The sequence below is a fragment of the Botrytis cinerea genome, chromosome 6 (genome assembly GCF_000143535.2).
Source record: "Botrytis cinerea B05.10 chromosome 6, complete sequence".
Taxonomy (NCBI): Eukaryota; Fungi; Ascomycota; class Leotiomycetes; order Helotiales; family Sclerotiniaceae; genus Botrytis; species Botrytis cinerea.
In genome coordinates, this window is record NC_037315.1 from 1,756,529 (window position 1) to 1,783,726 (window position 27,198).

Below are 27,198 nucleotides of genomic sequence, written 5' to 3' on the forward strand. Positions count from 1 at the left end.
TCATTCAAGATTCTGGAGATGCTGTTGTTGATTTCATAAATTTATTATTTCAAATCAAATTATTAGTATTATGGGGGAAAAAAGCCAACCTCTGAAAGTATTTGGAAGATAGTGAAAGTATTAAGGGTTTCAATTATTGGGATGTAGTCCGGACTATGAGATATCGTCGTGTATTGAGTATAGTTACACTGCAGAGTGAATCCATCTGATGATGGATTGTGAAGACCAGATTCACTAACTCCGGACCTGATTGGCCGGGCTCAATGGCCGCAATAGTCTTTGCATATCGGCTATGATATTTTGCAGTGAAGCTGCATAACCAAGTACAAGATTGATAGATCCCTCCAAGGCCAAAAAGAAAGAGGAAAATATCGACTTTGGAAGACTTTTCACATCATTCATCAAAGAGATAGATTTACATGTGAAGTAAGAGTTGCCGGCAATCTCCTAGTGTCATCTCGCAAATCTTACCGTTCTTTCTCAATCAGAATCTGCATCATCCTCCAATTCTTCAAACCTCCCTTGATGCAATGCTTCCTCCATAGGATTTGCCGCAGTAATAATCCCGTTCTTCTTCAATCTAATATAGTGTTAGCTTGCGTGATTTTTAATTGGGAGGATTTTAAATACCGATCAAACAATACAAATAATCTTTCGGCTTCCCGCTCTTTCTCCTCCTGGCTCATCTCTGGCATATCAATCTTCTCTTCAGCTTCGAGAAGTTGCCCTGTGATAGGATTGACCGCTTTCCCACTATCTTGGCTGGGCCTTGCCTTACCGTTGCCTTTATCGTTTTCTGTACTCCATGCTTCAAACGCATTTTCTGGGATGGGGACATTGTGCTGGAACAAGAAACCAGAGGCGAATCCATAACCGAGATTATGAACAAATGTGCTAGCGTCCTTGTCAGACAGCTCGAAAAGCAATGCAGATATAGATTCCCGAACTTGGGGCGCCATAGGACTTGTGGATAATTGAATCAAGCGTGCAGACAATGACTCTCCTCGGCCTACAGGTTGTTCACGGTCCTTATCACTTGGAAGTAACTGGATTTGCATGAATTGGTGAACTTCTGAGGGACCGATCTCGTTCGCTTTACGGATGAGCGTGAGTAGCGGTGAGACAAGCTGCTCAAGTTCTTCGTCTTTGTACTTGTTGATGGAATGATCGAGGAGGTTAAGAAACTTTTCGACATTCAGGTTCGGGCTTCCTGTAGGAAATAGCACTTTAATATTCTCAGGGTCTTCAAGAGGTATATTGATAAGAGTGTTGACGAGCTGCGCGACAGGGGGGTCTAGAGGTGCGTTCGGAATCGTCTCTATTTTATGAAGAATAGATAAAATATGAGGAAGTGCTTGGGAAAAACTAGAGTTTCGTTGTGGACAGAAATGTGTGATATTGAAAAGAAGCTTGAGCGATTCACCAAGGGCCATATCCTCCATCGGGTCTAATTGTCTGGTTTTCTTCTGCTTCGCACTGTGAAGCTTATCATGGTTGGCAATATTGTGTGAGATGGTGTCTGCCAGATGACACTGATCGATGAGATTCTCAATGTTGATCGTGGTACCGTAAGTTGTAAGAAAGATAATTCTCGACAACAAAAATTCATCATCAACGGATGCAATTCTGTCTTTGAGTAGAGCGCAAGCCCTTTCATCATAGCCCGAGCCAACCAATATCTGTCGTGTATCTGGCTTCAGGAGGAGGGCGTTTGCGAGGCATCGAAGCGCATTTCGAGAAGTAGTTTTGGAAGGGCTATTGAAGGCATGCTTCGAAAGAGTCTCAATTCCCTATCGCGAAAATTAGAAACCTCATGTGTTTAGATATGTGTAATTTACCTCTTTGGTGAAGATTGGGTCTGCATTGGTAGGGTCACGACCATACACCTTCAGCTGCTCCAGGAGAGCATCTCGTTCTGCGAAGAGGGATGAGTATATGTTAAACTTTACGAGACTAATTTATACTCACGATGCGGCAGAAGGCTGATTTTCTCTAAATCTTCCTTGAGGCTTTCTACAATTTTGGTAACGTCCGTCAACTTTGCTGTCAACCATTGTCAGCAAATGATAGCATGAACTTTTTTCGCGTTTACAGATATACCTTTGCCGGTCAATTCCTGGGAAGACAATGATGTTCTAGCACTCGAGATGGACATGTTCATGGATTGAAGGCAAAAGAAAGTTTCCAGAATATCTTATCAGTCTCATATAATGCTCGCAGATTGTGAATCCACGAAAAGAATTACAACGTGGAGCCTCTTGGACAGAATCTCACGCCACTGCCCGCTCACTTGGACCCGTTGCTCAAATATACTCCGCGGGGATTATTGGCAGATGGCGCACTTGAAAAACAAGTTTTAAATGCGGGCTGCAGGTGTTACAATCTCTCTAAGCCGATCGTGTTTCGATTCTGTGCTGATGCTGTACTTTCGTCCTCTTAATTGGGATTGTTTCGACAGGTGCCGAGCGACAACTTTGACTCGGATCGTACAAGAAGAGCCACGGCATACAATACTCAGAACTCAGTCAATGAATGGGGCGAAGATAGCAGTTAACGCATAGCTATTTACAAAGCGCGCAAGGTTCAAGGTGTTGCCAAAGGATATTGCGTCTGCCGTGTAATATTGTATGGGAAGCGTGGAAATGCTTGAGGTCTAGAGTGAAACAGGTGTCCTGGAGATTCGAATTGAAAGTCGGGCAATAGAAAACGTTCAATTCAAGTCTGTTGGGTCAAACAATTTGTATGGACATTCGAAGTACAGTCAGGACTCCAGCCTTGGATTCTGCCAGCATATCGCTTTCTTGGGTTAGCACACCTTACCAGATTGGCGGTGTGGATTGCACGTGACTTGGGTGAGAGAGGCTGCATAATGTGCCTGGTCGGCTAGATAGATCCAGGAAGGTTCTCGGAATTTCTATTTACCATACATCGAGTATCTAACTCGAGCCTAGCTAGGTAGTCGTCTCGAATAGTCTGATGCAATACAATACCAGATTGATTGATTGTTCTTCATGTAACCAGGACTATCTCCATTTTGATTCGCGACAGTTCTTTATATTTTCACTCATACAGTTAGAAACAACTCTAATTGTATCACTACGAAACTCAACCATGAATACGATGCCATATTTACTTACAGGAGCAAATCATTTCCGGGGGAAGCCCTGGGGTTGGCACATGCATAATCGTTATTCCAGTCTAGCGGCACACACTGCTGGTGATTAGGTCAGGAGACTGACTTGAGAACTAAGTACATTTACCCCGAATTTTGCGTCGTCATCATGGTTAAGACACTCTTCTATCTCATCATAGCTGATTGCTGATAGTGATTGAAAGAATGCTGTCATGATGCTGTCATAACGCTGTCGCAATAGTCATTAGTTCATGATTATCAGACAAAAGAGCATGCGACAGTTGTGAATCTCGTGCAACAACCAGCGTCGCTTATACCCAAACGCTGGTGTCCGTACCAGATATGGTATGTGTGCACATAGAAATTCCTCTCGTCTAGTTTGATAGTTCAATACGACGTCGAGGGGATGATCTTTGTTTCTAGATGTGGTGAATGTGGAGAAAGGTCCGGCGAGCTAAACTCTAAAGCTTCACGTCGTCGATGAGATCAAGGCTTCGCCATGATACTTTTCGAGTTTCTGCACCTGCTATGATCTGGGATTGGATACTCAGTTTCCCGAACCCAGTCTAGATGGCTTTCTCTGCCACTACAATTTTCTTTTTCGACCGAATTGTCTGAATATACATATGGGCTCACAAGACACCAACATAGTCATGCTTCACGAACTCCAGCCACAGTGCTAAACGTCGTCATCGTCATTTACACTCTTTCTGACATTATAATAAGCTACCGTTGGTATGAAAAGGGTTCAATGGTATACTGATAGAGAATAATCTCCAAAGCAGACAACAGTTTCACATCCACTTCATATTTGCAGCAATGACTACTATCTCGGACGCGATCGCAAGGCAGAAGAAGGAGAACGTTCTTTTCTCACCCGAAATCAAAACAGTCGAGACTGAAGCTACTGCCAACACACTTACCATAGAACTTGTCAATCAAAGTTCCTCGAACACCGTCTACGCATACATCACCGGCCTTGCCATCAACAACAACAATTCCGTGGTGCTCCTGCAAGCTGATGGATTGACCTTGTACTACCCTAAAAACCCATCATCTAATGGATCTGCCTTGACAGAAGACTGTGCCATTCCACTTGGAGAACCAGGGTCGACAACAAAAGTCACGATTCCAAATATCGCAGGCGGTCGGATTTGGTTCTGCATCGAAAGTACTTTGACATTTCTGCTCGATGTTGGGATTACAGGTCCTGCATTGGTTGAGCCCTCCGTCAACAATACCGCTGATCCAAACTACTTGAAAAATTGGGATTTTTGTGAGTTTACATACAATAGCTCTGAGCTATTTGCAAACATTACCTACGTCGATTTTGTGTGCCTGCCTATCGCTTTGACACTCAACACTACAGACGGTGCAGCGAAAAAAGTTGGAGGTTTACCCTCAGATGGATTAGCAACAGTCTGCAAGGGTCTAGTAGCACAAGATGCGATCGACGGCGCGGGCTGGAGTCAGCTCATTGTGAAGAACGACGGTGCGAATCTGAGAGCCCTTAACCCAACGGCAGGCATTGTGTTCAATCCGGTACTCTTCGAGGATTATTGGACCAGCTACATCAATGATGTGTGGGATAAATATGCTAGCACTTCCCTGACTGTCAATACTCAAGCATCGTGGGGAGATGTTTCCGGATCAACATCCGACCTCACTTCCTTCACCTTTGATAACGTTGGCTCCTTTACCAAGCCGTCATCTGCAGATATTTTTGGCGGTGCGACAGGAGCTTTTGCAGCGCAGCCTACCAACACTGACCAACTCTTAAACATTGGCGCAAGACTCGATGCCGCATTCAATCGATCGACTCTTCTTGTCAATTCTTCGCAACCAGATAAGGAAGTGGTGTCCACATATTACAAAAATGCAATCACGAATCACTATGCGAGAATTGTCCATGCTGCAAATGTTGATGGCCTCGGTTACTGCTTTCCGTATGATGATGTGACACCTGATGGAGGTATCAATCAATGCGGTGCAGTAAATGATTCAACGCCCGCTTCTTTAACTGTGACGGTGGGCGGCAATGTCGCAAATACAGAAGAGCCGGCTGCATAAAGGCGAAATTAACAGTTCTACCTTCTACGTCGTCCTCGAGGAATCTATCAATTCCTACCCTTTATTCTTTATGCTGGAGGTTCTGTTCTTTGTCAATACGGTTCATACTTCCTCGATCTCATTTCTGTCGCTGTCATTCGAGAGTAGCCTTTATCTGTTGGCTTGTTGTATTCGCTATTTCTTATTCGAATTTGAGATTCTTATGTTACTAAGAGGAGAGGGGGGCAGAAGAGGCGGATTATGAAGAAGATTGGAAGCGAGGCTATCTTCATAATTGTATGGAGCGTGTGTACAATCGTTATTCCTGGATTGGCTTTTAATTAGTTGCTTATCTACTTTCTTGTACATATTACTCCTGAGCCGTATATTACCAACGGTCGCTATCGTCATTGTATGGTAAGAGAGAGATAAGAAATTGAACATTTTCATTTTAATTACGAGGTTATCAAATAAACTATCTGTTTTGGCCGATGGCGGGGGATACCCCGAGCTACATCCCAGAAAAGCTTGACTCGCTACTCCATACAAATCACCATGGGACGAAAACTGGTTAGCTCCCGAGTATAAACCGACCTGCAACAAATGAAATACTGGAAAAGCGTGGAGAAGCCCATTTATTAAGCTATAGCTGTCCCAGGTTTCTCGACGTGGATTGGCCATCATGCAAGGCTAGTATAAACCCACGTCATCCTTATTAAAGATGGCTGGACAATTTTTGGATTGTTGGGAGACGACGAGGTTGTTCCTGATATCTAATGATCTGATGAAGTCAATTATGCTTCGACATGCATGAGAATAGTGGAATCCAGATACCACTACTTTCAACGTGGGTATTTTATTCGCTTTAGGAAGGCCGGACGGATGTACAGCAGAGTAAGTGCTCATCTCGCTCCGATAAAGTCAGCCTGGTGAGGAAACGATGATCATCCCTTCAAATTTCCAAACACAGAAACCTCTCCAATGGTAAGAATTGTATATAATCTCAAGTCTCAAACCAAAGCGGAAAAATTCTTGTTAGATCTCCAGTTGTTCTCACTCATTCTCTTGCTTTGATTACATCTCACCATGTATCTTTCCACATTGGTTGCTACTAACGCCTTGCTGGCGTCGGCTACTGCCGCCCAGCTTCTGACTGATATTAATCAAATCCAAAAGTACTGGGGTGAAATGACTCCCTATTCTGACAACGACGAAAACTACTTCGGTGTTGATTATGTCGGACTTCCAGAAGGCTGTCAAGTTGTACGTAGCTTTCTTCACGATCCCGAATAACCAACTAATCTCAGTCAAGGAATCGGTACAAACCCTTCAAAGACATGCGCAGCGTTTTCAGACAACTTCAGAAGATGACGGCGTTAATGATGAGCGATTTGCTGAGAAGGTCAAGAATTTCACCTCAGCCTCTACTAACGCGACATTCTCTGGTCCTCTTGCTTTCCTCAACACTTACGACTATGCAATGGTCGACAATGGTCTCCTGACTGGAATGGGCGCAATTACAGAATTTACTTCTGGTGTCTCTTTCTGGAATCGATACGGCCGAACTTTATACAATGCATCCATTGGGCAACTTGCCTACGATCCTCTATACCCCAACGGCACTGCACGTCCTAAGGTCACCTTGCGCACGACCTCACAATCGAGAATCGAGAACAGTCAAATCAACTGGGCATTAGGATTCTTTGGTCCAAGTTATGCAACCATCCCAGATCCTAGTTTCGAAAACGTGACTGCCGGATTTGATGTGGTAATTATTCCTGAAGGAGGAACCGAGAATAATACCTTGGCATCATATGATAGCTGTTTCAACGATTTTACTGATGGGATTTGGAACATTGGAGATTATGATCTTTACACTTATCTTCCGATATACCTGAGTAGCGCGACCAAAAGATTACAGCAATATGCACCTTCTGGTTTTGAATTGACATACAATGATACCTATGCTATGCAAAGCATTTGCGCATACGAGTATGCGTATATCGGTATGAGCGACTTCTGCGAGTTGTTCACCGAAGATGAGTGGGCCGGGTTTGAAAATACTCTAGACATGATATGTAAGTTTGCGGCTCTGGTGATTTTCATGGTACTCATACTGACAATCCCATTAGACTGGTACGATTATTCGTATGGAAATCCTACTGGACGCGCGCAAGGACTTGGATATGTTCAAGAGCTTCTTGCCCGTCTTCAACACCAATATATCACCTCTTCTGACTCATCCGTGAATTCCACCCTTGACGATAACCCAACTACCTTCCCATTGGACCAAAAGTTCTACGCCGATTTCTCTCACGACGATATCATCGTCTCTGCTTTAACAGCAATGAGTATGGATTATTTCCGGGACGCTCCAAGCCTAACACAATACCCACCCAACCCGAATAGAAAGTTTATTCTCTCACAAATCACCCCATTCGGCGCTCGTCTCATCACCGAAACCATCGGATGCAGCTCCGCCAACCCAACAGCCGAAAGAACTTCAAAGGTTCAATACACACCAACTCAATATGGATACGATCCCGCAAATGCCCCGAATAAATTCATCAGAATGAGACTCAACAATGGTATACTTCCATTAGATACCATTCGAGGTGGTGCGTGCAAAGGCAGAGTAGATGGAATGTGTGAAATGAGTAAATTCTTGGAGAGTCAGACTAATGCGACAGCGTTAGCAAATTATGAATATGTTTGCTTTGGAAACTGGACCCTAACAAACATTACAAGTGGGAAAGACTTTGATGGCACTTTGTTTGCTTAAATGGTTTAGAGAGCCGTTAGCACGGAATTTTGGCATAATTTTAGAGCCGAACATAGATTAATGATACTCTTTAATAAAGAAATCCTTTATAAATCGATTTTAGGGCTTTCAAGTAAGGTTGCGATTCGAAGTTCGCCACAAAAGCTCACTCGTACGATTAACATTCCTTCTTCCCGCCCAGAGACAATTTCAGATGCGTAGCGTGTATCTATTGCGAAGCTGGAAGTTGGATTCAGGAATGCAATGTCTTGAAATTCCGAGAATGAAGGACTATCACGAAGCAAATGTACTGAATGCCTAACACGATCAAACATGATCTGGTTCATTCTGGCTTCCCTTACTATCGCACCCTGCAATGTAATTCCTTATTGGTACGCAGAAACTATAACCCAGAAAAGTTTCTGGGTCGCTTGGTTGTCTGATTTTGACTAACTATGAGGCTTGCGACAAAACTGAAAGCTAGTGTTAAACCAGAATCTAATAATCTAAACTGCAGTCTAACAATGAAGATTATTAAATCTCCAAATCAATCAGAATATTCAAATCATTTGAGATGTTGAATGTGATTGAAATATTGAACTATTTTCAGATTTCTAATCACTTTTGGATATTCAAAATCTTATATTGTTGGACTATAGTCCGGACTATTGGATACCCTAGCCTCGATCTCCTTTCCTCGCCTTTATTACTATCAGTCTCATTAATAACTTCCACTAACTAAGTAGACCACATTCTCGCTTTGGAAACAACAACAATTCCTGAATCAACAAATCCTCGCCATGGTATCTATCCAAATAGATACAAATAGCCTGACACTCCAAAATCGCTCTGCGTTCTACCCACCACGCCATGCTCCAAACTTTCGCATACCAATATGAAAGTAGAAGCAAGGCTTTTGGATCTTTCATTTTCAGAAGAAATTTGTATTGGGGAGACATAGTGGTCAAGAAACTGAGGAAAGATAACATGGCTGGTTGATCGCATTCGATGCTGAGAATATGCTGAACAGATGTGAGGGTCAGATAATAGGGATTATTATTAACGGTGGAATACTCGTTTAAATCGAAGAGTTCGACGAAGCGGGTCGGAAGGGACGAGAGATCAACATTTCTGTTGCGTTTGTAGAGTGAATTCTTGTAATCCGTGGATGAAACACGGAAAATGCTATCTTTGCGCATGGGGTTTGTGAGCTCGAAAATGGCAGTCTTCGATTCGCTCATACGCACCCACTCGAGATCGGTATCCGCAGGTGCGGCGAGAGGCCATGCCTCGGAGGGAGAGGAAGCTTCGATTGATGACATGGATAAAATCCCGAAAAGCGCTGCTGTGGCCCATAAAGCATCTTTATCGTCATTTGCAATTGGCGCACAGAGCTTTTGGTTAAAGAGAGAAGCGGCACGGGATAAGTGATAGGCTTCCGTTAATGTGCGCCGCGATGATGTCGCTTGATGGGGGGTAAGATATCGGTCGTGGCATGCAGTGAGGGTTTGGAGAGTGTGCATTAGGAAGGGATGATTACACGCCATAAAGATACCAAATTCACGGAATACTCCTGTAGTAGTCGGTATTCCAAGGGTAAGGACAGTTGCGTATTGAAAGCGATCTAGTTGACGGAGGCTCTGTCTATCCAGCTCAAATGATGAGATGTCATCGCCAACGACGCATAATGGTTCCAACGTAGTAGGGATGCTGGCTATCTGTGGAGATGATGTAGGATTGATGGACCATGATGATTGACCAAGCTCAATCTGCGATTCCACGGTCGTAGGAGTTTCGGAATAGATCAATTCCAGATCTGGTATTTTGGAGTCATAATTACATGCATATCCATAGTCTTTACACTTCAAGCAATGCGGTCTTGTCTCATCACACTAAGGAATATCATGTTGTCAGTCAAAAGTCCTAGGCCAAGACCCATAGGGGAAATATTTCACCTTGACTCTCCGGAGCTTACAGTTTCGACAACCCTTCCTTGACTTTTTGTGGACTCTCCGCTTTCGCTGGCTGTCTTCCTTAGCATCGGCTTGCGTCTTGACAGGCATGATATTGGCTAGTTGAGTAAGTATTTCGAGCACAATCTGATCGTGACTGTTGAAGTGTATACACTCATATCAACACGTAGAAGAAATCAAAATATACGACGGAAGGAAACATAAGCGAGTTGATGAAGGGGAAGAACAAGCCTCAGAAGGACAGAGATTCATGCACCCCTCATTCCGCCCCACTTCTAGCGCCCACGCTAACCACACATCGTACTCACTCATCCACTAGTCCATATATCGCCTAGTTCGTGCGTTATTACTGACCAATCTTCAAACTAACCCTGATTCGTATCTTTAAGGTTTACACAAGGTCTTTGGCCAGCGACAACGAGATTATGGACTTTACGCATCTTGATAATCCGATGATGGTTCTTGGCGGGGGTCATCGAGTTTATATATCGCGCTCGAGAATGTGAAAGGGAAAGATAAGTTTTTATCTACATAAAGACAATATCAAAATATCAGTTCAGGTGCCTTGGGAAAATAAATAAACAGTATCTTCTACTTCAATTGATCTCGGATCCCTTACGCAAACTTCACCATGTCTTCAACAGATTTCCCCCTTCCAGCTAGCATGCGGGCGCTCCACGCTGAAGCCCAAGGTCAACCTCTCACTGTCAAGACCGTTGCCACACCCCAGCCTGGTCCTGGAAGTCTCGTCGTCAAAGTTCTCGCTGTGAGCATTGAGCCCGACATTCAAGAACTCATCGATGGAAAAATTCCTTACTTGTATACACCCACACCTTTCACTCCCTGCGGTCGTGCAGTCGGTCGCGTTGCAGCCATCGGTCCAGATACTACCACTTTGTCTATCGGCCAGCTTGTGACTATAGAGCCATTTGTTCGAGGTCGGGATAACTCGGATGTCAAAGCTCTATGGGGTCTTGGTGTATTTGGAGAAGACCCCAAAGCGAAAAAGCTCATCGAGTTTTGGCGTGATGGCTCGTTAGCTGAGTACGTGAAGACACCGCTCGAAAACGTTTATGCACTGAATGAGAAACGTCTCTTGGGAAGTCCAGCAGAAGGAGGTCTTGGTTATTCTCTCGGAGATCTTTCACTTCTTGCTCGGTATCTGGTACCTTATGGAGGATTTAGAGGAATCGATCTCAAAGCCGGAGAAACGGTCATTGTGGCACCTGCCACCGGTTTGTTTAGCAGCGCTGCTGTAGAACTAGCGTCAGCAATGGGCGCACGTGTCATTGCTGTCGGTAGGAACTTGTCAAAATTACAGAAACTTGCGGCGGCAAATGAACGCGTTGAGATTATACAGACTTCTGGCAATTTTGAGGAAGATCTTGCGAAAACCAAAGCTTTGGGCCCGATTGACGCATACATGGATTTGTCCCCCCCCCAAGCAAACGGGTCCAGTTACATCAGAGCTTGTTTGATGTCATTGAGAGATTACGGAAGAGCGTCATTGATGGGGGTGACCACTAATGATATTGATATTCCATATATGATTGCAGTCATGAATAACCTTACGATTCGGGGACAGTATATGTATGAGAGGGAGGACGTAAAAGGACTTATCAAACTCGTTGAAAGTGGATTGTTGAAACTCGGAAAAGTAGGTGGCATGGAAATTGTGGGCGAATTTTCAATTGAGCAGTGGGATGAGGGTATCAAGGCTGTTGCTCAGAATTCTGAGCCTGGAAAAATGGCCGTTATGTATTTTTAGTTTGGAGGCCTGTGGGAGATAATTCTTGCTTAAGTTTTGTGTGTTATTAATTTATCCCTCCCGCCAGACAGTTGAGTCGCGGTCTATTTTGAAAACGCTTTCAACATTCTCAGTGTTAGTATTTGTCGCCCAATTAGATTTGTTACATGGATTGAGATAAATTCGGGGAAATTTTATTGTTAAACTATACTGCAGACTGTTTCCACCCCTACTTTCCCCCCTATTCGTCCTCCACCCTCTTTCCCTCCAACAACATCCTCACAACCTTTAAATATCCCTGCCTAATCGCCATCCCCAAAACCGTGTCCCCACGATCCCCAATCCTCATATTTACATCCGCGCCTCTGATCAGCATATCCCTAACCAACAAGCCATATCTATTTTTAATCGCCACCATGAAACGCACTTCTCACCTCCTCATCCACAACATCCGACTACGCACGCTGCCATATCAATAACCTCGCACTCTGCATCTCTCTAAAACCCAATCGCGAATATCAGCGGTTGGTGTATGAGTGTAGTCCCCATTTTCTTCGTCTCAGTGGTATTGATATCAGTATCCGCTTCCAATAATCGAACAATGATGGCGCCATCTTTCTTGCAAGCTGTATATAGCAAAGCCGCATTCAACATATTCTGTTACTTTCGGAGATCATCGAGTTTCACGACACAGATAATCGAGGATCAAAGTTTGAGCAAGTCGTCTATTGTAATTCTATCGCCATATTGAAAGACCGCCATTCATTAGCACTATGCGCAATATAACCGCCATGATCTAGTATTAGCCGAAACATCTCCGATTAATCGTGCACAGCAGTCCCGTGAAGTGCTCCTTCATCTTTCCCACATACATTCAGATCTTCCCTCTCACCTCACAGCAAGAATCGCGCTATCGCTATCGCTATCCTCAGCTCCGCGTTATTAATGCATTCTAATTTTGCAACATGACATCATCCTGACACCCTATTTTCACCGTTCGCATTCACATCTACTTTTCCCTCCCGGCATAAAAGTTTCCCCATGAGAAAATTCCCATCCACATCCGCGCGAACCAGCGCACCTCCTCTTTTCCCTTTCCCCCCCCCCCCCCCCAATCTTTTCTAACACACCTTTCCCCATTGCAATCTCCAACCGCGTCTCATGACTCACATCTAACCCCAGCCATCACATCCGAGTCCCGACTTCCCAAAACCTCTTCCATAATAGCTAGCTACATTATCCATCTGACTGCACACTCTCGCTGCGTTTTGATACTCCACATAGTTCCATATACAGCCTGCTTTTTCCTCGCAAGACAATACCATCGCGAATAAATTCCGATTGTGGCTTCGTGCGGCTCAGTAAAGTGCATTATTGCACGATTCCGCACGACGGGGGTCCGCGTCTTCAGCTAGTGGGAAATGAACGGTGTTTTTTTAGAGATAGTGAAACGCAGCGATGGAGGACGGTCATTGATCACAGATGAGAGGGTTAACATACACACCTTAGTTTGTTGCATCTGTGACTACAGAGGAATATTCGCTATGTCCAGCCTGGATAAGCAGGTTCTTTATCTGAGTTTGCTCGGATACTGTGAGATAGCGCGGAAGATTGAGAGTGGTTCCAGACAGACCAATTCCGACGAGCAGGATATGAGGATAACCCCTCCGTAGCCATAGCGTGGTAGTAATTTTATAACATCCTCGTGATGATGGCAAGAGTAATACTTATAGAGAGCTAAAGCCCTGAATGCCACAGATTCTCCAGGTAGTCATTCACAAACTCACGTTTTTTCCGTCTCGGATTCATTCATTGATTGATCTCTTGATACTCAAATGCATTGGCTCCAACCCAAGAGATACACCATGAATTAACGAGGCATCGAGCCAAAATACCATTTGAGATTGTCCGAGAGAATGCGCTTGGTGGCAATACTTCAACACTAGCTGTGTCCTCCCACACCCTTCACTCAACCAACAAGAACAATACTTGGAATCTGAGTCTGAGATCTAGTAAACTTACAGAAATAGTCATCAACAGGTTTGATCAAATCCGAACAATGTATAAACAACAGCACACGCTTCTCTCGTACATTGAAGAAATAATCTTCACTCACCAACGGTACAGTCGCAGAAACGTAACCACACGATGTACAATCAACACGGAAACATACGTTTGTAAATTCCTTCCAATGTCCCAAATTGTCTCCTCAAATTTCAGTGCCACCATGACCTTCCTCTTCACTTTGAACGAATCACTCGGTGCCGGAGATATATTCTTAATAATTTCCCCGATCCAATTAGTCTGCGTCATGCTTATGGCGACTACACCACGGAGAATGTATTTCCAAATTCAAAATGAGATATAATTTGTTAATTTGAGAATCCGCGTTCATGCGTCCTAGAGAGGATACTAGAAGAGGAAGTTGGACAGATCCAGCTTGCTCCGATTGGGAACTTAGGAGGGATGGCTAGTGTTAAGATCATCGAGAGGTGCGGCAATTTTGATATCAAATTCGTTGAATTGGATTATAGATGATGCTAGGCCGATGGCTGTGAGAGGATCCAATTCTGGGAGCTGTGATTTTATGTTTGATCTAGTCTATCGATTGCGAAGTCTGAGAGTTCATCGTCTGGCTGGCTGTATGAGCTCTCCGAATTACGAAAACTAATTGAGTGGTGCAGCCGGGTTTTCATGCAGCTGTCGTTAAGACAACAGTTTACCATAGTTAGAAAATACAATCCCACAACAATTTTGCATCTAAGAAGGAAAATATGAGATATCTAAATTGCTTCCTTGAGACTCAAATAGCCAGAGACAAGACATTTGTATAAAAGTTACACTCCGAAGCGCACCCAACTGCGACATGCGACTTTCGTCTAATCGTCATGCAGACGGACGTGTACCCGATAGTTTAGACAGTAGTTGGAGGAGAAGAGTTATTCGATTGCTGAAATATTTTCAACTATTGATTTTATCTTGCCCAAGAACAATGAACTTGCCTGTAGACCCAAAGGAAGCATCCTGAAAGAATAAACACATGGGGAGGGTTCGTATCAGACTGCAGTCTGAACAATTGAAAGTACTGCGATTATCAACCAACGTATGGTTTTCATGTCATCACATAGAAATAAAAAAAATACGATATCTCGATTGAGAATATCAATACTTCGACATACCTTGAGCGACATTAAAAGCATAGATTAGCGCAATGTGTTCTTAATTGATTGACACTATGAGGGGCCATCTGATGAAGATTGCCCCTCGGTGAGTTTTGACAGAAAAATAGAGACACATATAACATCGAGAAAGGAAATGAAAAAGAAACCCACGAAAGCTCTCATGTGAATCATTAGCACGAAAAAAGGGATTCGTTGAGGCAGCCTACCCTAACTACCTACTTGTAGCTCGAGTAAAAGTATTCGCAGATTCCCGTAACAGCACAACCCAATTAATCGCGACGTTGACTACAATAAATAAACTCCAAAGTCACTTAGCCAACGATGGAGCCCATGCGACCAAAGCGGTAATACTGGTAACAATATTTTTCCAAGGAGAAACTTCGTTCGGAGAAGTGTACTGTCACAAAAGCCGAACAATTATCCCCACACGCAGAATATAGCACAAATACTACAGAACTGACTTACATGTTTGCGGAGAAGAGTATCAGTAATCCCCGAATTACCATCTCCTATCTTAACAAAAGCCAAGCGTTACAAGACCGTATGCAAGATGCGATATACCCAGCCCGATTTGCTTGTTGAATGCGTCTTTACTTCCCTAGCACCCTAGGCATTAAGCCGACATGTTGTAAACATGTCATCCATGGATTCCAAACGGTGGTAAAGTACCTGGAAATGAAGCTGACAAACTGTGAACCTGTCGGTTCTATAATACCGATTCTCATTATGCATGCTGACAGCAACTGAAACATAACACTTGTATGCTTACAGTGTACGCTATAAATTACATCGAACGAAGCAGAGCTATCTTGCTATCCAATCATCTTCTTGGTATAGTGAAGTGGCCAGATCAGACACCGACAACATATATACTGAGAAACAGATAATTCCAACAACTGTCTCACGGTAGGTAGGATCGGACATGATAGACCCGAGTCATCAGCACTTTATGACTCGGCTTCGGCCTCTTCTGCCAAATTCCCCGCAGTGTATTAGCGGCGCATTATAAGAACTGGTCCCTTGATAAGGCTGGACCTTGCATCTCATCTCGTCTCCATTCAGAAATCTACAGAGTACGATATATGTACCTGGTATGAGATTTCATCGGAATTAAAACAGCACCCCCTCCCCCCTCCCCCCTCCCCAACTTTGGGGGCTAAAAATGCACAAAGTGTTTTTCGGGAACACTACTCCCCGATAACGTAAACACAAAAATTGGTTGCATCTAATGCATACCTGATCCGCTCCAGGGATTATCAAGCGCGAAAAAACTGCACTGTATAAATTAGACGGTAATCTTAGGATAGCGTGAGCTTGTAAGATTCAAGAAACTGGTGTGGTATGTTAGGATGACTCGTACGGCGGGTGCCATGCATATTGAAGTGTCCATACCTTGTCATTCAGCCCCTCTCATCCCATCCATCCCATTCATCCCATTCATCCCATTCATCCCAAGCTCAAACGGCGTGGGAATAAAAAACCCTCCGAGCGGTACATTTCTCGGATTCCAGTCTCCGTACTCGGGCCCGACGCGGAGGCTTTTGGGATTCGTCCGTTTGTTAATTGTTATGATGATCTAATTCGTCGCACACATAATACTCCGTGCTGTGTAATCTATCCTCAAACGGGCATACACCACGTTTAATACGTGCGTACGAGTGAATATACGAATACGTTGTTCATTGGCGCAGTAGATGCAAAACCTAAATAGATGATCGTAAACCGTAATTCCATCCATTAACAGCGACTCTGTAAAATCATCTGATAGCAGCCACGTTTTGCTTTCTCCAATGTCCACATCACTATGTTGTATCCGTGGATGTGAAGAAATGTGCGGTGGATGTATCTAGTTTACAAGTTCTAATTCATCGCTCAGTCAATACTCACGTAATGTATGTCAATAACTCACTCATCCACCATCCACCATTCACCAGCCAGCATCCCATCCACCCACCACTCAATTCGGGAACGTCAAATAGCATATCCGACCGGTAATTCGGCACTTCCTTCTTGGTACTTCGCGATGTGTCGAATCTTCGATTGGCGTTGACACTATCTATATGCCCATGTATGGAATTTTGTACAGAGCAGGCAAAGTAAATGCCGCATTTGACCAGGGGGTGGAGGGAGGAATGTGTTTGAACTTTGATGGTTGATGTAATCGTGGTTCGTGGTTTGTGGTTCGTAGCTTGTAAATTGCATGTAAATTGCGATATAAAAGATCGTACATATCATATGATGCCTTGAATTTTACCCAGGTCAGTGGGAATGGAAAGGGATAGAACGGATATAGCGGGGCGGAGGTCCTCGGTTGATACAAACTTTTTCCCGATTACTCATTATGAGTCGCTCAGTAGGGAGGTAGTGAACGGACGAGGAGAAAGTCACTTCAATCCGAACCCTCTCTAGCAAGCCACCTACACAATATTTCACAATCAACAGAACTTGTAATTCCGGACTTCTATCAACGCGAGCGCGAGCACTAAAATTTATGCAAAAAGAAACAATAACAAGACGACCGAAAGGCTTACTCAACTCACCCCTCGCTGGACATTTGGAAATCACACCCTGGTATATGCCGGACATGCATAAACTCCGCCCCGTCGGGCTCTGATTGGTATCCTGCAACGTCCTAAATAGACCAAATCAGAAAGTTAAACAAGTTGATCGACTTAATAATCAACGTGTGATTTACCTGTGCAAACAAACTTTCATCGTGCATCTACGAAATACCGTCTATTCCCTCTTTCGAGGTAGGAGTTGAGGAGCTTTTATCCTTACAATTAGCTACTCCTTTCTGTAAACAGTGAACTAGGTCCTTCGATCTTTGAGATAGGCATTGGTATCGATATCGATATCCTGGGATATAGTAAAGACCCGACTGACTGAACGCAGCCCCGCTTTGTTTCCCCGAATTCTGTGTTGGAGAGGCCAACAACTCACATCACGTTTTTGGACTTTAAGACATTACCATCAAGAGATAGAGAGGATGAAGGATCATCTATTAGATAGACGCCGAGTTAAGTTTCTCCCGACTCTAAGAAAGAGCATTGAAATTGTTGCTCCCAGGACCTAAAAGAGTCCTGGCTGACTATTCTTCTTCGGTGAAACATAAGAGAACTACACTAATCTATTTGATTAAGTATCCAAGTCCACATGGTCGCTTTATTGCAACTCTAAAATGTACATGTCGTCTATCATTGCCAAGTCAACCCTGAATTCCACATATTCAACCCATGAATAACGCCCTGGTATATATATCCCTGTTCCTATAACTCCTGAATCAATGAATCGTGACCTTGTTAAACCTTCTCCCTCGGATCATAGTAAAGTGAGAATGAAACCGTTCCCATTGTGAATACAGTAGATACTGGTGATTACCAGGAAACCCCCCCAAAACAATTACATTGTAAATTGCAAACCGTTCTGCCTTGAAAAGAGGCGTATCGTTTTAGTAATTTGACAAATCCTGTCGGTAAGATTCATCTACAGACGAAAAATCCCCTACTGGTTCATCGAAGCCCGAGCCAAAGATGAGATCGTTCGACGTCAAATAAGATGCTTCGTCGAAAGAGTTGCTGGTAGCTTGGGTATTGAATAATAACATGTCGGGGTCGTAGAATTGTGGGTTTGAAAAGTCGTCCAAAGCCGGACTAGGGGAGAGACATGGATCCTTTTGTAAGTGAGAAAGATATGGTGATGAAGATGACGAAGCGTGATACTGATTAGAATGTTCCGAATATGATAATGGTGTGCTTGCCTGGTAAACAGGTGAGAACGTTGAGTTGGTAGACTGTAATGGCGAGTTTGTGTGATGTGTAGTTGAGAACGATGATACTGTAGACGAGGCAGACAACGCTGGCTGTTCTTGAGAATTATAAGGCTGTGGTTGTATCTTTAATCCAGGTGCTCGACGGAAATCCACAGCCGCGGTGTTTCGGTTGCTGAATGATTCCCTCGCCGGAAAGTTTGGTGAATTACTCATCATGTTTCCTACAAGCACGTTGACGTTTGAAAATTGGCTCGCATTTGCTGACTTAATCGTGGGTCCATGTGACATTCTAGAGGTGTCTAATTTTTGATCTTGGATTATTGCTTGCTGGTGGGGCTGAGTAGAAGGCTCATCCAAACTACGATGCGCTGTCTCGGGTAATGGAGCAAATGGGTCGGACTGATAAAGCGGTAGTGAAGGTAGCCATTTGGAGAATGTTGTTGGAGTTTCTGGGGAAGTTTCTTCTTCGATAGATTCTGGTGAAGCTGCTTCTTCGCTAGACCTAGCGGCTTCAGTTTGGATTCCCTGCTCAAGTTGCGACCTTTCTTCTGCTAATGATTCTGCTGATAATCGAGCCAGGAGAGCTGGAGCGTCCTCAATGAAGTTTTCTGGAAGTCCTGGTGCATTGCGTATACATCCAAGTGCCTGAGCTATATCATGTATGACAACAGGTCCTTTCCCTCCATCCTTCATCCTGGGCTCTGCAAAAGTCCATTCCTCTCTATTCTTTACCATGCGCCAGAGCTTGTCGGTAACAAGTATCATGGCTTGGTTACTATGTTCTAGGCACTCAGTGTATCTGAGTTCACATGTCAGATGCCGTTTTGCACGACTGTAGAAATTTACTCACCCTGGAGGATACTTTTTGATTTCCGTGTGCTTTCCATTGCCTGACTCGCATATCACATTGGCATCGACACACGCATTGCAAGCAATATCACGTTCAATATCGCACTGTCGTATGATTAGAACTTGAAAGCCAGATCTCGTCATACGATGATGTACATACTTTTATCTTTTTATTGCGACAACGCTCACAAGCTCTCGTGGCTCGTTTATGTCGTTTGCCAGCTTCATTGGGAGATGTGGGAACTAATTGCCCAGTTGACTTACTGTCTCTCTTGCGCTTTCGTGCCACATGTTTTGAGCCTTTCGGGTGATTTGTTTCGTCGGTATTAGTCATCTTGGAATTGGAGTTCCAAGTTGAGTGATCATCAATAAGAGTTTTGGAGTGATAGAAATGTTTCCAGAAGAAAAGCTGTGGAAACCTTTTATGAGCGTATAGAAACTAACGAGATGCTACTGAGTACTAGGTAAGGTTGAAGTTAAAGATTTGTAAGGTTGAGTAGACATGCAGTGGTGGGAATATGCGTAATAGTAATAAACTATGTATCACTTGGAAAGGTCGACCGTTAATTATATGAAAATAATTAAAAATGGGAACCCCAAGTGCTAGGCGCCTTTTGATATCTAATAGTCTAATGGCGGACCTGGAAGGAAACCTTATACCCGTCGACCGAAACGGCGGGTGATATTTTTTTTGATTATGTGAGGTGGTCCGGTGGAAAAGAAGCTGCGTCCCCTTGTTGATAAAGTCCTAGACTCTTGGATCCTAGTCCCTCGGATTGAATCCTTAAGTCCGCGCAGTAAAATAAAGTCAAAAAGAGTAATCATGCATGGGTTCTCCCAAGCTCCCACACTCCGTAGAGTAGACTCGACATTGGCATCGAATGGATTGCGGGATATGGACTTTTCGTGTATTCAGGTTCGACGATGGGGACGGATGGGGTGACTGGGGTTCGTGTTGGAGGTAACTCGGTATCAATGTAAACAAATGTATGGAAACAGAAAAGAAGGGCATCTTTCGCTTCTCGCATTACCCTCACATGTTGGAATGAAGGGGTGCGAAAAAGGCTCAGAATCGTCAAACAAGAACAGGGCGTCTGCTGTACCACTTTGAACGACGAGAGCGGATGGATTAAGACTAATAGGGCATGTTTTCAACGAGAGCATACACGTCGTCCACGGGCCGTCCATCGTAATTTTACATACATCATCATCATCACGGATTTTAGTTGGGCATAGATAGATTTATGAAGGAGACTAAAGGGAAACTTAAAACCCTAAATGGTGACTACATGTCACCGAAGCCAGAGCTGGCTCTTGAGGGTTAGACTGGCCAAAAGAAATGGAGTACTGCCGCTTTAACATACTCCTCGGAGCGTATGAGATTCCAGAAGGAGAATCTATACGTACTCTGGACACGGCGATGACACTATGATCTCGTAAGCATCGAATCTGGGATTTATTGCATCCCACCTCAAGCCGACCTCAGATCCACCATCACCCGTGAATACTTTAAATATCCGGAAGTAGGCGCCTAGGTATAGGTATAGTATCAAGTTGACACTGAAAGATCCAAGAGCTCCAAAAGCTTCGAGAACTCAATTCCATCTCCCTTACATCAAGCATTGACCATGACATGACGGTCGATGATGACAAAACATCTACGGCGTGCAGTGACTTGATAGATAATCAACCGGTGGGTAATCAAGTTCAAGCTGCATGATCACGGTGGAATATATCCTTATATCCTAACATCCGGCTCAATAAAAAAAATTAAGGTATTTTTTATGCAATTTTCTCTTCGGACCACGCATAAATGTCATTCCTACAGGGCTGACACATCTTAGTGTCCAAACCACGGTGAATCACGCAGAGTACTGTGGAGCTGCACCTCAAGAATTTTCATGGAAAATCAAAAAAGTCCGTAATAACCGGCTCACATTCCGACCAAGTCTCCGTTCAAATGGACAGAGAGAGCTAAATCTAATGAGCATCATGAGATCGTGAGAGATTGTCTATCAATCTACCGACTACAGTGTTCCTACCGAGTCGACAGTCTCGACAAACAGAACACCGAGAGACTCAATCCGTTCCGTTCAACGGTATCTGTTTTCGCCCATCAACATGAGAACGCTCCCACGGTTTATATGTGCACCAGCCCACACAAAATCCATCCATATCGTCATCACTGTCACTGTCACTATCACGATCACGATCGCTAGCAAGAAGAACAACTTAGTTGGGACTAGTTAGCTAGATTTTTCTAGAAGTCATCCGTAATTGTTGATACAGACTAATCGTGTTTTTCGGTGCTAGATCACATTGCCCTTTTACTATTTGTTCAATTCCACACATAATTTCGATTTTCATGTGTTATATCGTTCCCAATCATGATTTTTCATCATCGGATCAGACTGGTGATGTCCATACCTAGCATATTAACTAACTTTCACGGAATCGTTCTCGACAAATCCAAAAACGTGATCGGATTTTCCAGTTCACCGTTTCCCCGCCCCAGAAATCGAAGATCAAAGGCGTGCTAGTATAATAATATATACTCTTTTGAATCTAATAGCTAATCCATCAACAGAAACTTTTCTGTGACAGTCAAAATGCATCAAGCAAAATCCTGGCATTAGACAGTGCATGCGATTGAAAGACCCCCACCAAGCACAAAATTGATCGGATGCCGTTCTCTTCCACATGGCAATTCGATGAAATTCTCCATCGGAACAAATCGCGCAAATCGTTGACGAAGATGCGGTGATGTCCTCTTTTAGCAATTCGTCTCGTTCTGGAAAAAGAACCGTCGGAAGTGAACAATTCCCGTCTACCGACATGATATCCACTAGCACTGTCGAATAAGGTTAATAATCGATGGAAAGGAGGAGGCTTAGGTACTTTCACATCGATCTATACGAACCGAACGGATTCCTCTTCAACTTTCACTGAAGATCAATCCTTTTCTGTATTGTACGCTTCCCCGCACGGCGATATGCTCATATTGAAAGCGTCGTGCCGCTTCGAAGGAAGATCGTTATCTTAAGAGGTTGTCACTGAAACTTAACCAAGTTCCAAGAGGGCTTTCAATTCATTGGCACATCTATTTAAACTTCAAACGAAAAACGCAATTTTACATACATTGTAAGACTCCCACAACTTGATAGCAGCCAGTCTCGCTGTACGTTGTAAAGCAGCCTCGTGCCCAGTGGCTCGTCCAGCTCATCCTCTTACTGGAACCCTTGGCATTGAAAACAAAGACATCGCATACCGTATTTCGCGTATTTCGCATTTCGCATACCGTATCCGAGTTCACTTCACAAGCATGCATCGCCTCAACGGGTACGTGTCTCGAATTTGTATCAAGGAATGCCAAGCGCCGAGTGAACTTGGGAAAAGCATGGCCACGATACCATATTCAGCTCAGAAATTAACCCCCTATTGATCTCCCAACAGCCAAGACCACCAAGACACGAACCAGCTAATCATTTGCCATTACTTTCGCCTCAAAGCGGAGAACTGCTTAACATATCACGTGATGTATCATCAATGCCCCCGCTAATAACTTCACTTTCCATATACTACCGTTTGTAGGTGATATGTCTCGTGCAACCCTTGTGTATTATTGCTCGCGTCTGTGCCAATACTGGCTGTGGATGACAGCACTTTGAACTAGAGGATCGACCAGTATCTTTTATGGTATCTAAAAATACAAGGCTAAGAAACATCGACAGTGTTAAACAATTATTGCATTTGATGTACATTGACATTGCAAGACACAAGTGGTGGGTTGAAGTCAGAATGTTAAGGTGAGGTTCATCTATGTTCATACAAGTTTTGTTATTACTACATACTTCATGAGATCGAAGAGGCAGATGTGTCGTTTGTTCATCAGGCAGTCATCACAACTACATAGTGTAGTAATGGTGAGTGTCGGGGTTTAGCCTAATTTGGTTCCATGAGTCTGCTAGGCTTGCTGTCAGTATCCTCCTATCTCTTGTCTATACATTTTCTTCGGTACTTGAAAAGTCAAAGGTTTTTGTGGGCCACTCAGTGCCTGTAAATGTTGGAGCTATGTAAAAGATCGGATACGTCAAATCAACCTCGGAAATCTGGAAGATCTTCCGTTATTATACTTTCGTCCTAACGACTTTCATTCATACCATTGAGATTCAAACTTCTCGCGTCCACCAGTTCGAAGAACGTTTGATTAGCCTAAGTGGGTTCTGTCTCACCGGAAACACGTTAGGGCTAGTCGAGACGTTGATCCCTCGACTCTGATCCCCATCTGGAGATACGGTAGCCATTTTCCACAGGAAGTATACCGAGGTCTCCACAAACATCTCATAAAAACCATTCCAGCCATATTTTCGATGTTGCAAGTGATCCTTGTGGCCCCAAAGCTCTCGACCCAGGACTGAAAGAGACATGATATTACTACAATCTCAAAGCACATGATAGCTACCCAATTCGCGGGCTTTTGTGATTGGGGAAGTCTGGAGAGAAGATGGAAATTTCAATGTAAAACATGGGTAATCCAAGAAATTCCATGCTTGACGACTTGCAACAAAAATTGTGTCTCGGAGTGGTTTAATTTGATTGGATCTTTTTCATATGACTTTGAAACTATGAGTATGGGAAAGTATCAAAAAACATAGGACATATTTATTGATGTGCAAAAGGATATTTGTTGCTTGGCTTTAGTTTGAATTCTTTCCGTGGCGATCTGACATTGCCTCACAGTTAGAAGAGGGCGATAGGTTTTGGGTCGATTTCGACAACATAGTATTGTAGAATTCTGAAGGCCGGCGGGTCTGAACGATTCCACGTGTGCTAAGAATTTGCATCCGTTCTACGTAGGGCTGGCTAGTTGGGCACGGAACTACGTTGATGTCTTAACTACTGTTGTACTTGAGACAGTCTCTCAATTCTCGGACAATTTTTTTTTAGCTTGGTTTGCGTCGTCTTTGCTACTCTCCTCGCCTTTTCTTTTCCTATTTTCGGTATATATACGAGATATTTCTAAGCAGCCTTCTAATAGTGTATATTGCAATGCTCCAAAGTTTGTAAAGTATAACAGGAGTAGTATTAGGACAAGAAAAGGGTTAAGCACAGTGCCTCTGAATCAAACGGGAGGGAGTTTATAAAGATGACATATTATTGAGTACATCAAGTATTCATATCGAATCATCGGTGTGGCAATCCGTTATACCTCCTTTATGGGATCGTCATAGGCGATCCTGAATCAAGGGGACAAGAGAAAAGGATGCATGGTTACATTGTTTAGTGACGCTAATTCTGCCTCTCCATTCCGATGAGAATTTGTTATTTCGCTCCGAGAAGAACTTCCTATCTAATGTTATGTTTCCAATCAAAGGTTGTTTCTTACCGTGTTGTAGAACAGTCTTATATTACCTAAAAGTTGTTTAGGTGATAGGAGTGCTTCATTGCGGTTATCGTGTGTGAGTGTGTTGCCTTTAATTTCACTGTTATGAGGTATCACGAGAACAAAATAATCACAAATTGGAAAAGCAGATATTCCACGATAGATGCACTGACAGTATATTCCGGGTTCTAAAGATTTTAAATCACATGGTACAATGTTTTCGGAATACTTTGAGTTGTATTCTAAAATAAAGCATAGGAAAAAATACCAAAACGCCGAAACTCCCAGTTCTCAGCCAGCGCTCTTTCCCCTGACTCTCAACTATTCTAATCTCAACTTATTAGGCTCCATCTTGGCTCTTGCTAGGCGTGCACGTTTATTACTTGATATGACATTCGTTGTCGGTATGGGGACTCTTTTTGAGGGGAATATAATTCTTAGGTCGAGCTTTTTGGGGTGGAACAATATTCTGAGGTGCAGATTTTGCCTTGCTAGACCCTGTCTCTAGTTTCGATCTGTCTCCTGATCCGCCTCTTCGCTTGTTGTTACGATCACTATCCGGCGAAGAAGACCGGCTAGATGAAATCGATTCCTCTCCTCCCGAGCTCGATGGATTTGGGTCGAAGGTAATGCCATCTATAGATGACTTAGTCGTCTTTTTCTTCTTGCTCTTATCTTTTCCATGGAGGATTATTGCTGGGCACCTTTTCAAGCTCCTCTAGGTAATTGCAATAACTATTGGCTTCATGCTTAATACCTGAAGGAAAATACCTGATTTACCTTGAGTTCCCAGATACAGATACAAATATATTCTTAAGAGTTGTAATGTATTTGGGAGTAATTCTTCATACATTAGTTCCTGGGTTCCAATGATGAGTATCCCATTCATTCTCTCACTCAAAATTAGTATTATTCATCGCTTCTGTCCCTTATAGAGTTAAGCACTCACTCATTGATCATCACTATTCGATTTCATATTTACCTAATTCGAAAATACATGAAGGAGGAAAGATTGGGGTCGAAAACTTCTTCTTCCCATTCCGTCTGGTCCCTTTACCGAGGCCAGTAAGGAACGGAACGATCGGCTAATCCCGCTGAAAACAGAATCAAAATGTGGAAATATGCATTCTGTCAATTAGTTGTCAAGCAATAACATATAGAACTATAAACCTTAGACTTGATATGTATGATACATCTCATCTGAAGTTGTTTTCGTTTACTGAAAATCAGAATTAAAATTGTCCCAATACCTTGCAAATTACTCGATTCTCACCTCAAAATCCATCTTTAAGGTGATGGGCCAACTGCCCACTACCGGTCTCGGTACGGGCCGCCAACGATCTTCCGATATATATCGTCAATTTCGAACTACATGCACATCATATATGCAAAATGTGGGTCGTCCTTCTATCATTCCAGTCGCATATCTGGCAAAAAAGTATTACCAGGCTCACGATGAACGTCACCTAATTACATTGTGACAGTCATTCATACCTCGAATCATCTGTTTTATCGATTTTCCAAGTCGATTTTACTGGTTTTGGTTCTTGCTATTCAATTGTGTTTTTATGAGAAGAATACGGATGGTGTAGCTACGGTCTATTAGGTTCTCAATGTCAAAGTTGTATTCTGTCTGCAGAGCTAGCTATTTATGTACAGGAGATGATAGGTCTCAGATAATGGCTATTGAAAGAGCTAGTCTCTTTTTCCTTCGCTTAGGTGATGCATTGGTCATTGAAAGAAGTCATTCACCTACCAACACACAAACATCATTGTGGCAAGTAATCAAGGGAGCTTTGGAAACAGAATTGAAAAACACACAGCAGATCAACACTATCGGACTCTTCTGAAGCATCGTGTCGAGATTCGTAATCGTCCCTGGACTACGGATGAAGACAATCTTTCCGAAGGCTCAGGATGACTTGAGCATTTCAAACAGAAGATCTGACGCGAAATCTATTGTGCTTGTTCCGTCAGAAATGAAAGTACCATTGACTCTCGTCTGTGTATTTATATTCCGCCATTCTGGGTGTGAAGAATACATCAATTATTATATTTGCATTTTTGAATGCACATCGAGGTCTTTCACCGTGTTGAATGCTATTTCACCACCCTCACACTTTTCGGGAAGAATCAAAATTGGGCACAGGATTCACAATATAAATCTTTCCTTACCGAAAAGCTCGGATTAAAATTGTTATTTCTGACTATGGGTCAGTATGGTTGATCCGATCACTCTTTTAGATAGCATGCTCGGAATGGGTTACTATCCACCCAAAATTCTGGGATGTATCAATTTCTAGCACTCTAATATTGTGGGATCGAGGCCTCGTGCTTAGATATGCTCTT

At 43.3% G+C, this 27,198-nt stretch overlaps 6 protein-coding genes across 6 annotated transcripts; 3 read left to right on the forward strand and 3 right to left on the reverse strand.

Annotated features, from left to right (window-relative positions):
• Positions 1 to 60: 60 nt before the first annotated feature.
• Positions 61 to 2,797, reverse strand: BCIN_06g05180 (hypothetical protein). Its single transcript, XM_024693591.1, has 5 exons — positions 2,101 to 2,797; positions 1,969 to 2,043; positions 1,839 to 1,915; positions 631 to 1,790; positions 61 to 580 (listed from the first exon to the last, which is right to left on the reverse strand). Exons 1-5 carry the CDS (start codon positions 2,159 to 2,161, stop codon positions 481 to 483), a joined length of 1,473 nt encoding a protein of 490 aa, XP_024549377.1. The 5' UTR covers positions 2,162 to 2,797; the 3' UTR covers positions 61 to 480.
• A 685-nt stretch (positions 2,798 to 3,482) lies between these two features.
• Positions 3,483 to 5,651, forward strand: BCIN_06g05190 (hypothetical protein). The gene has a single exon (XM_001559101.2). The coding sequence runs from the start codon at positions 3,953 to 3,955 to the stop codon at positions 5,201 to 5,203; it is 1,251 nt and encodes a 416-aa protein (XP_001559151.1). The 5' UTR covers positions 3,483 to 3,952; the 3' UTR covers positions 5,204 to 5,651.
• Positions 5,652 to 6,096: 445 nt separating this feature from the next.
• BCIN_06g05200 (hypothetical protein) lies at positions 6,097 to 8,066 on the forward strand. The gene is made up of 3 exons (XM_024693592.1): positions 6,097 to 6,445; positions 6,495 to 7,260; positions 7,315 to 8,066. Exons 1-3 carry the CDS (start codon positions 6,269 to 6,271, stop codon positions 7,962 to 7,964), a joined length of 1,593 nt encoding a protein of 530 aa, XP_024549378.1. The 5' UTR covers positions 6,097 to 6,268; the 3' UTR covers positions 7,965 to 8,066.
• A 473-nt stretch (positions 8,067 to 8,539) lies between these two features.
• On the reverse strand, positions 8,540 to 10,116 carry BCIN_06g05210 (hypothetical protein). Its single transcript, XM_001559099.2, has 2 exons — positions 9,899 to 10,116; positions 8,540 to 9,835 (listed from the first exon to the last, which is right to left on the reverse strand). The coding sequence occupies exons 1-2, from the start codon at positions 10,004 to 10,006 to the stop codon at positions 8,678 to 8,680; spliced, it is 1,266 nt and encodes a 421-aa protein (XP_001559149.1). The 5' UTR covers positions 10,007 to 10,116; the 3' UTR covers positions 8,540 to 8,677.
• A 206-nt stretch (positions 10,117 to 10,322) lies between these two features.
• On the forward strand, positions 10,323 to 11,871 carry BCIN_06g05220 (hypothetical protein). Its single transcript, XM_001559098.2, has one exon. The coding sequence runs from the start codon at positions 10,548 to 10,550 to the stop codon at positions 11,682 to 11,684; it is 1,137 nt and encodes a 378-aa protein (XP_001559148.1). The 5' UTR covers positions 10,323 to 10,547; the 3' UTR covers positions 11,685 to 11,871.
• Positions 11,872 to 17,541: 5,670 nt separating this feature from the next.
• On the reverse strand, positions 17,542 to 20,798 carry BCIN_06g05230 (hypothetical protein). Its single transcript, XM_001559094.2, has 3 exons — positions 19,627 to 20,798; positions 19,468 to 19,571; positions 17,542 to 19,416 (listed from the first exon to the last, which is right to left on the reverse strand). Exons 1-3 carry the CDS (start codon positions 19,798 to 19,800, stop codon positions 18,297 to 18,299), a joined length of 1,398 nt encoding a protein of 465 aa, XP_001559144.1. The 5' UTR covers positions 19,801 to 20,798; the 3' UTR covers positions 17,542 to 18,296.
• Positions 20,799 to 27,198: the final 6,400 nt, after the last annotated feature.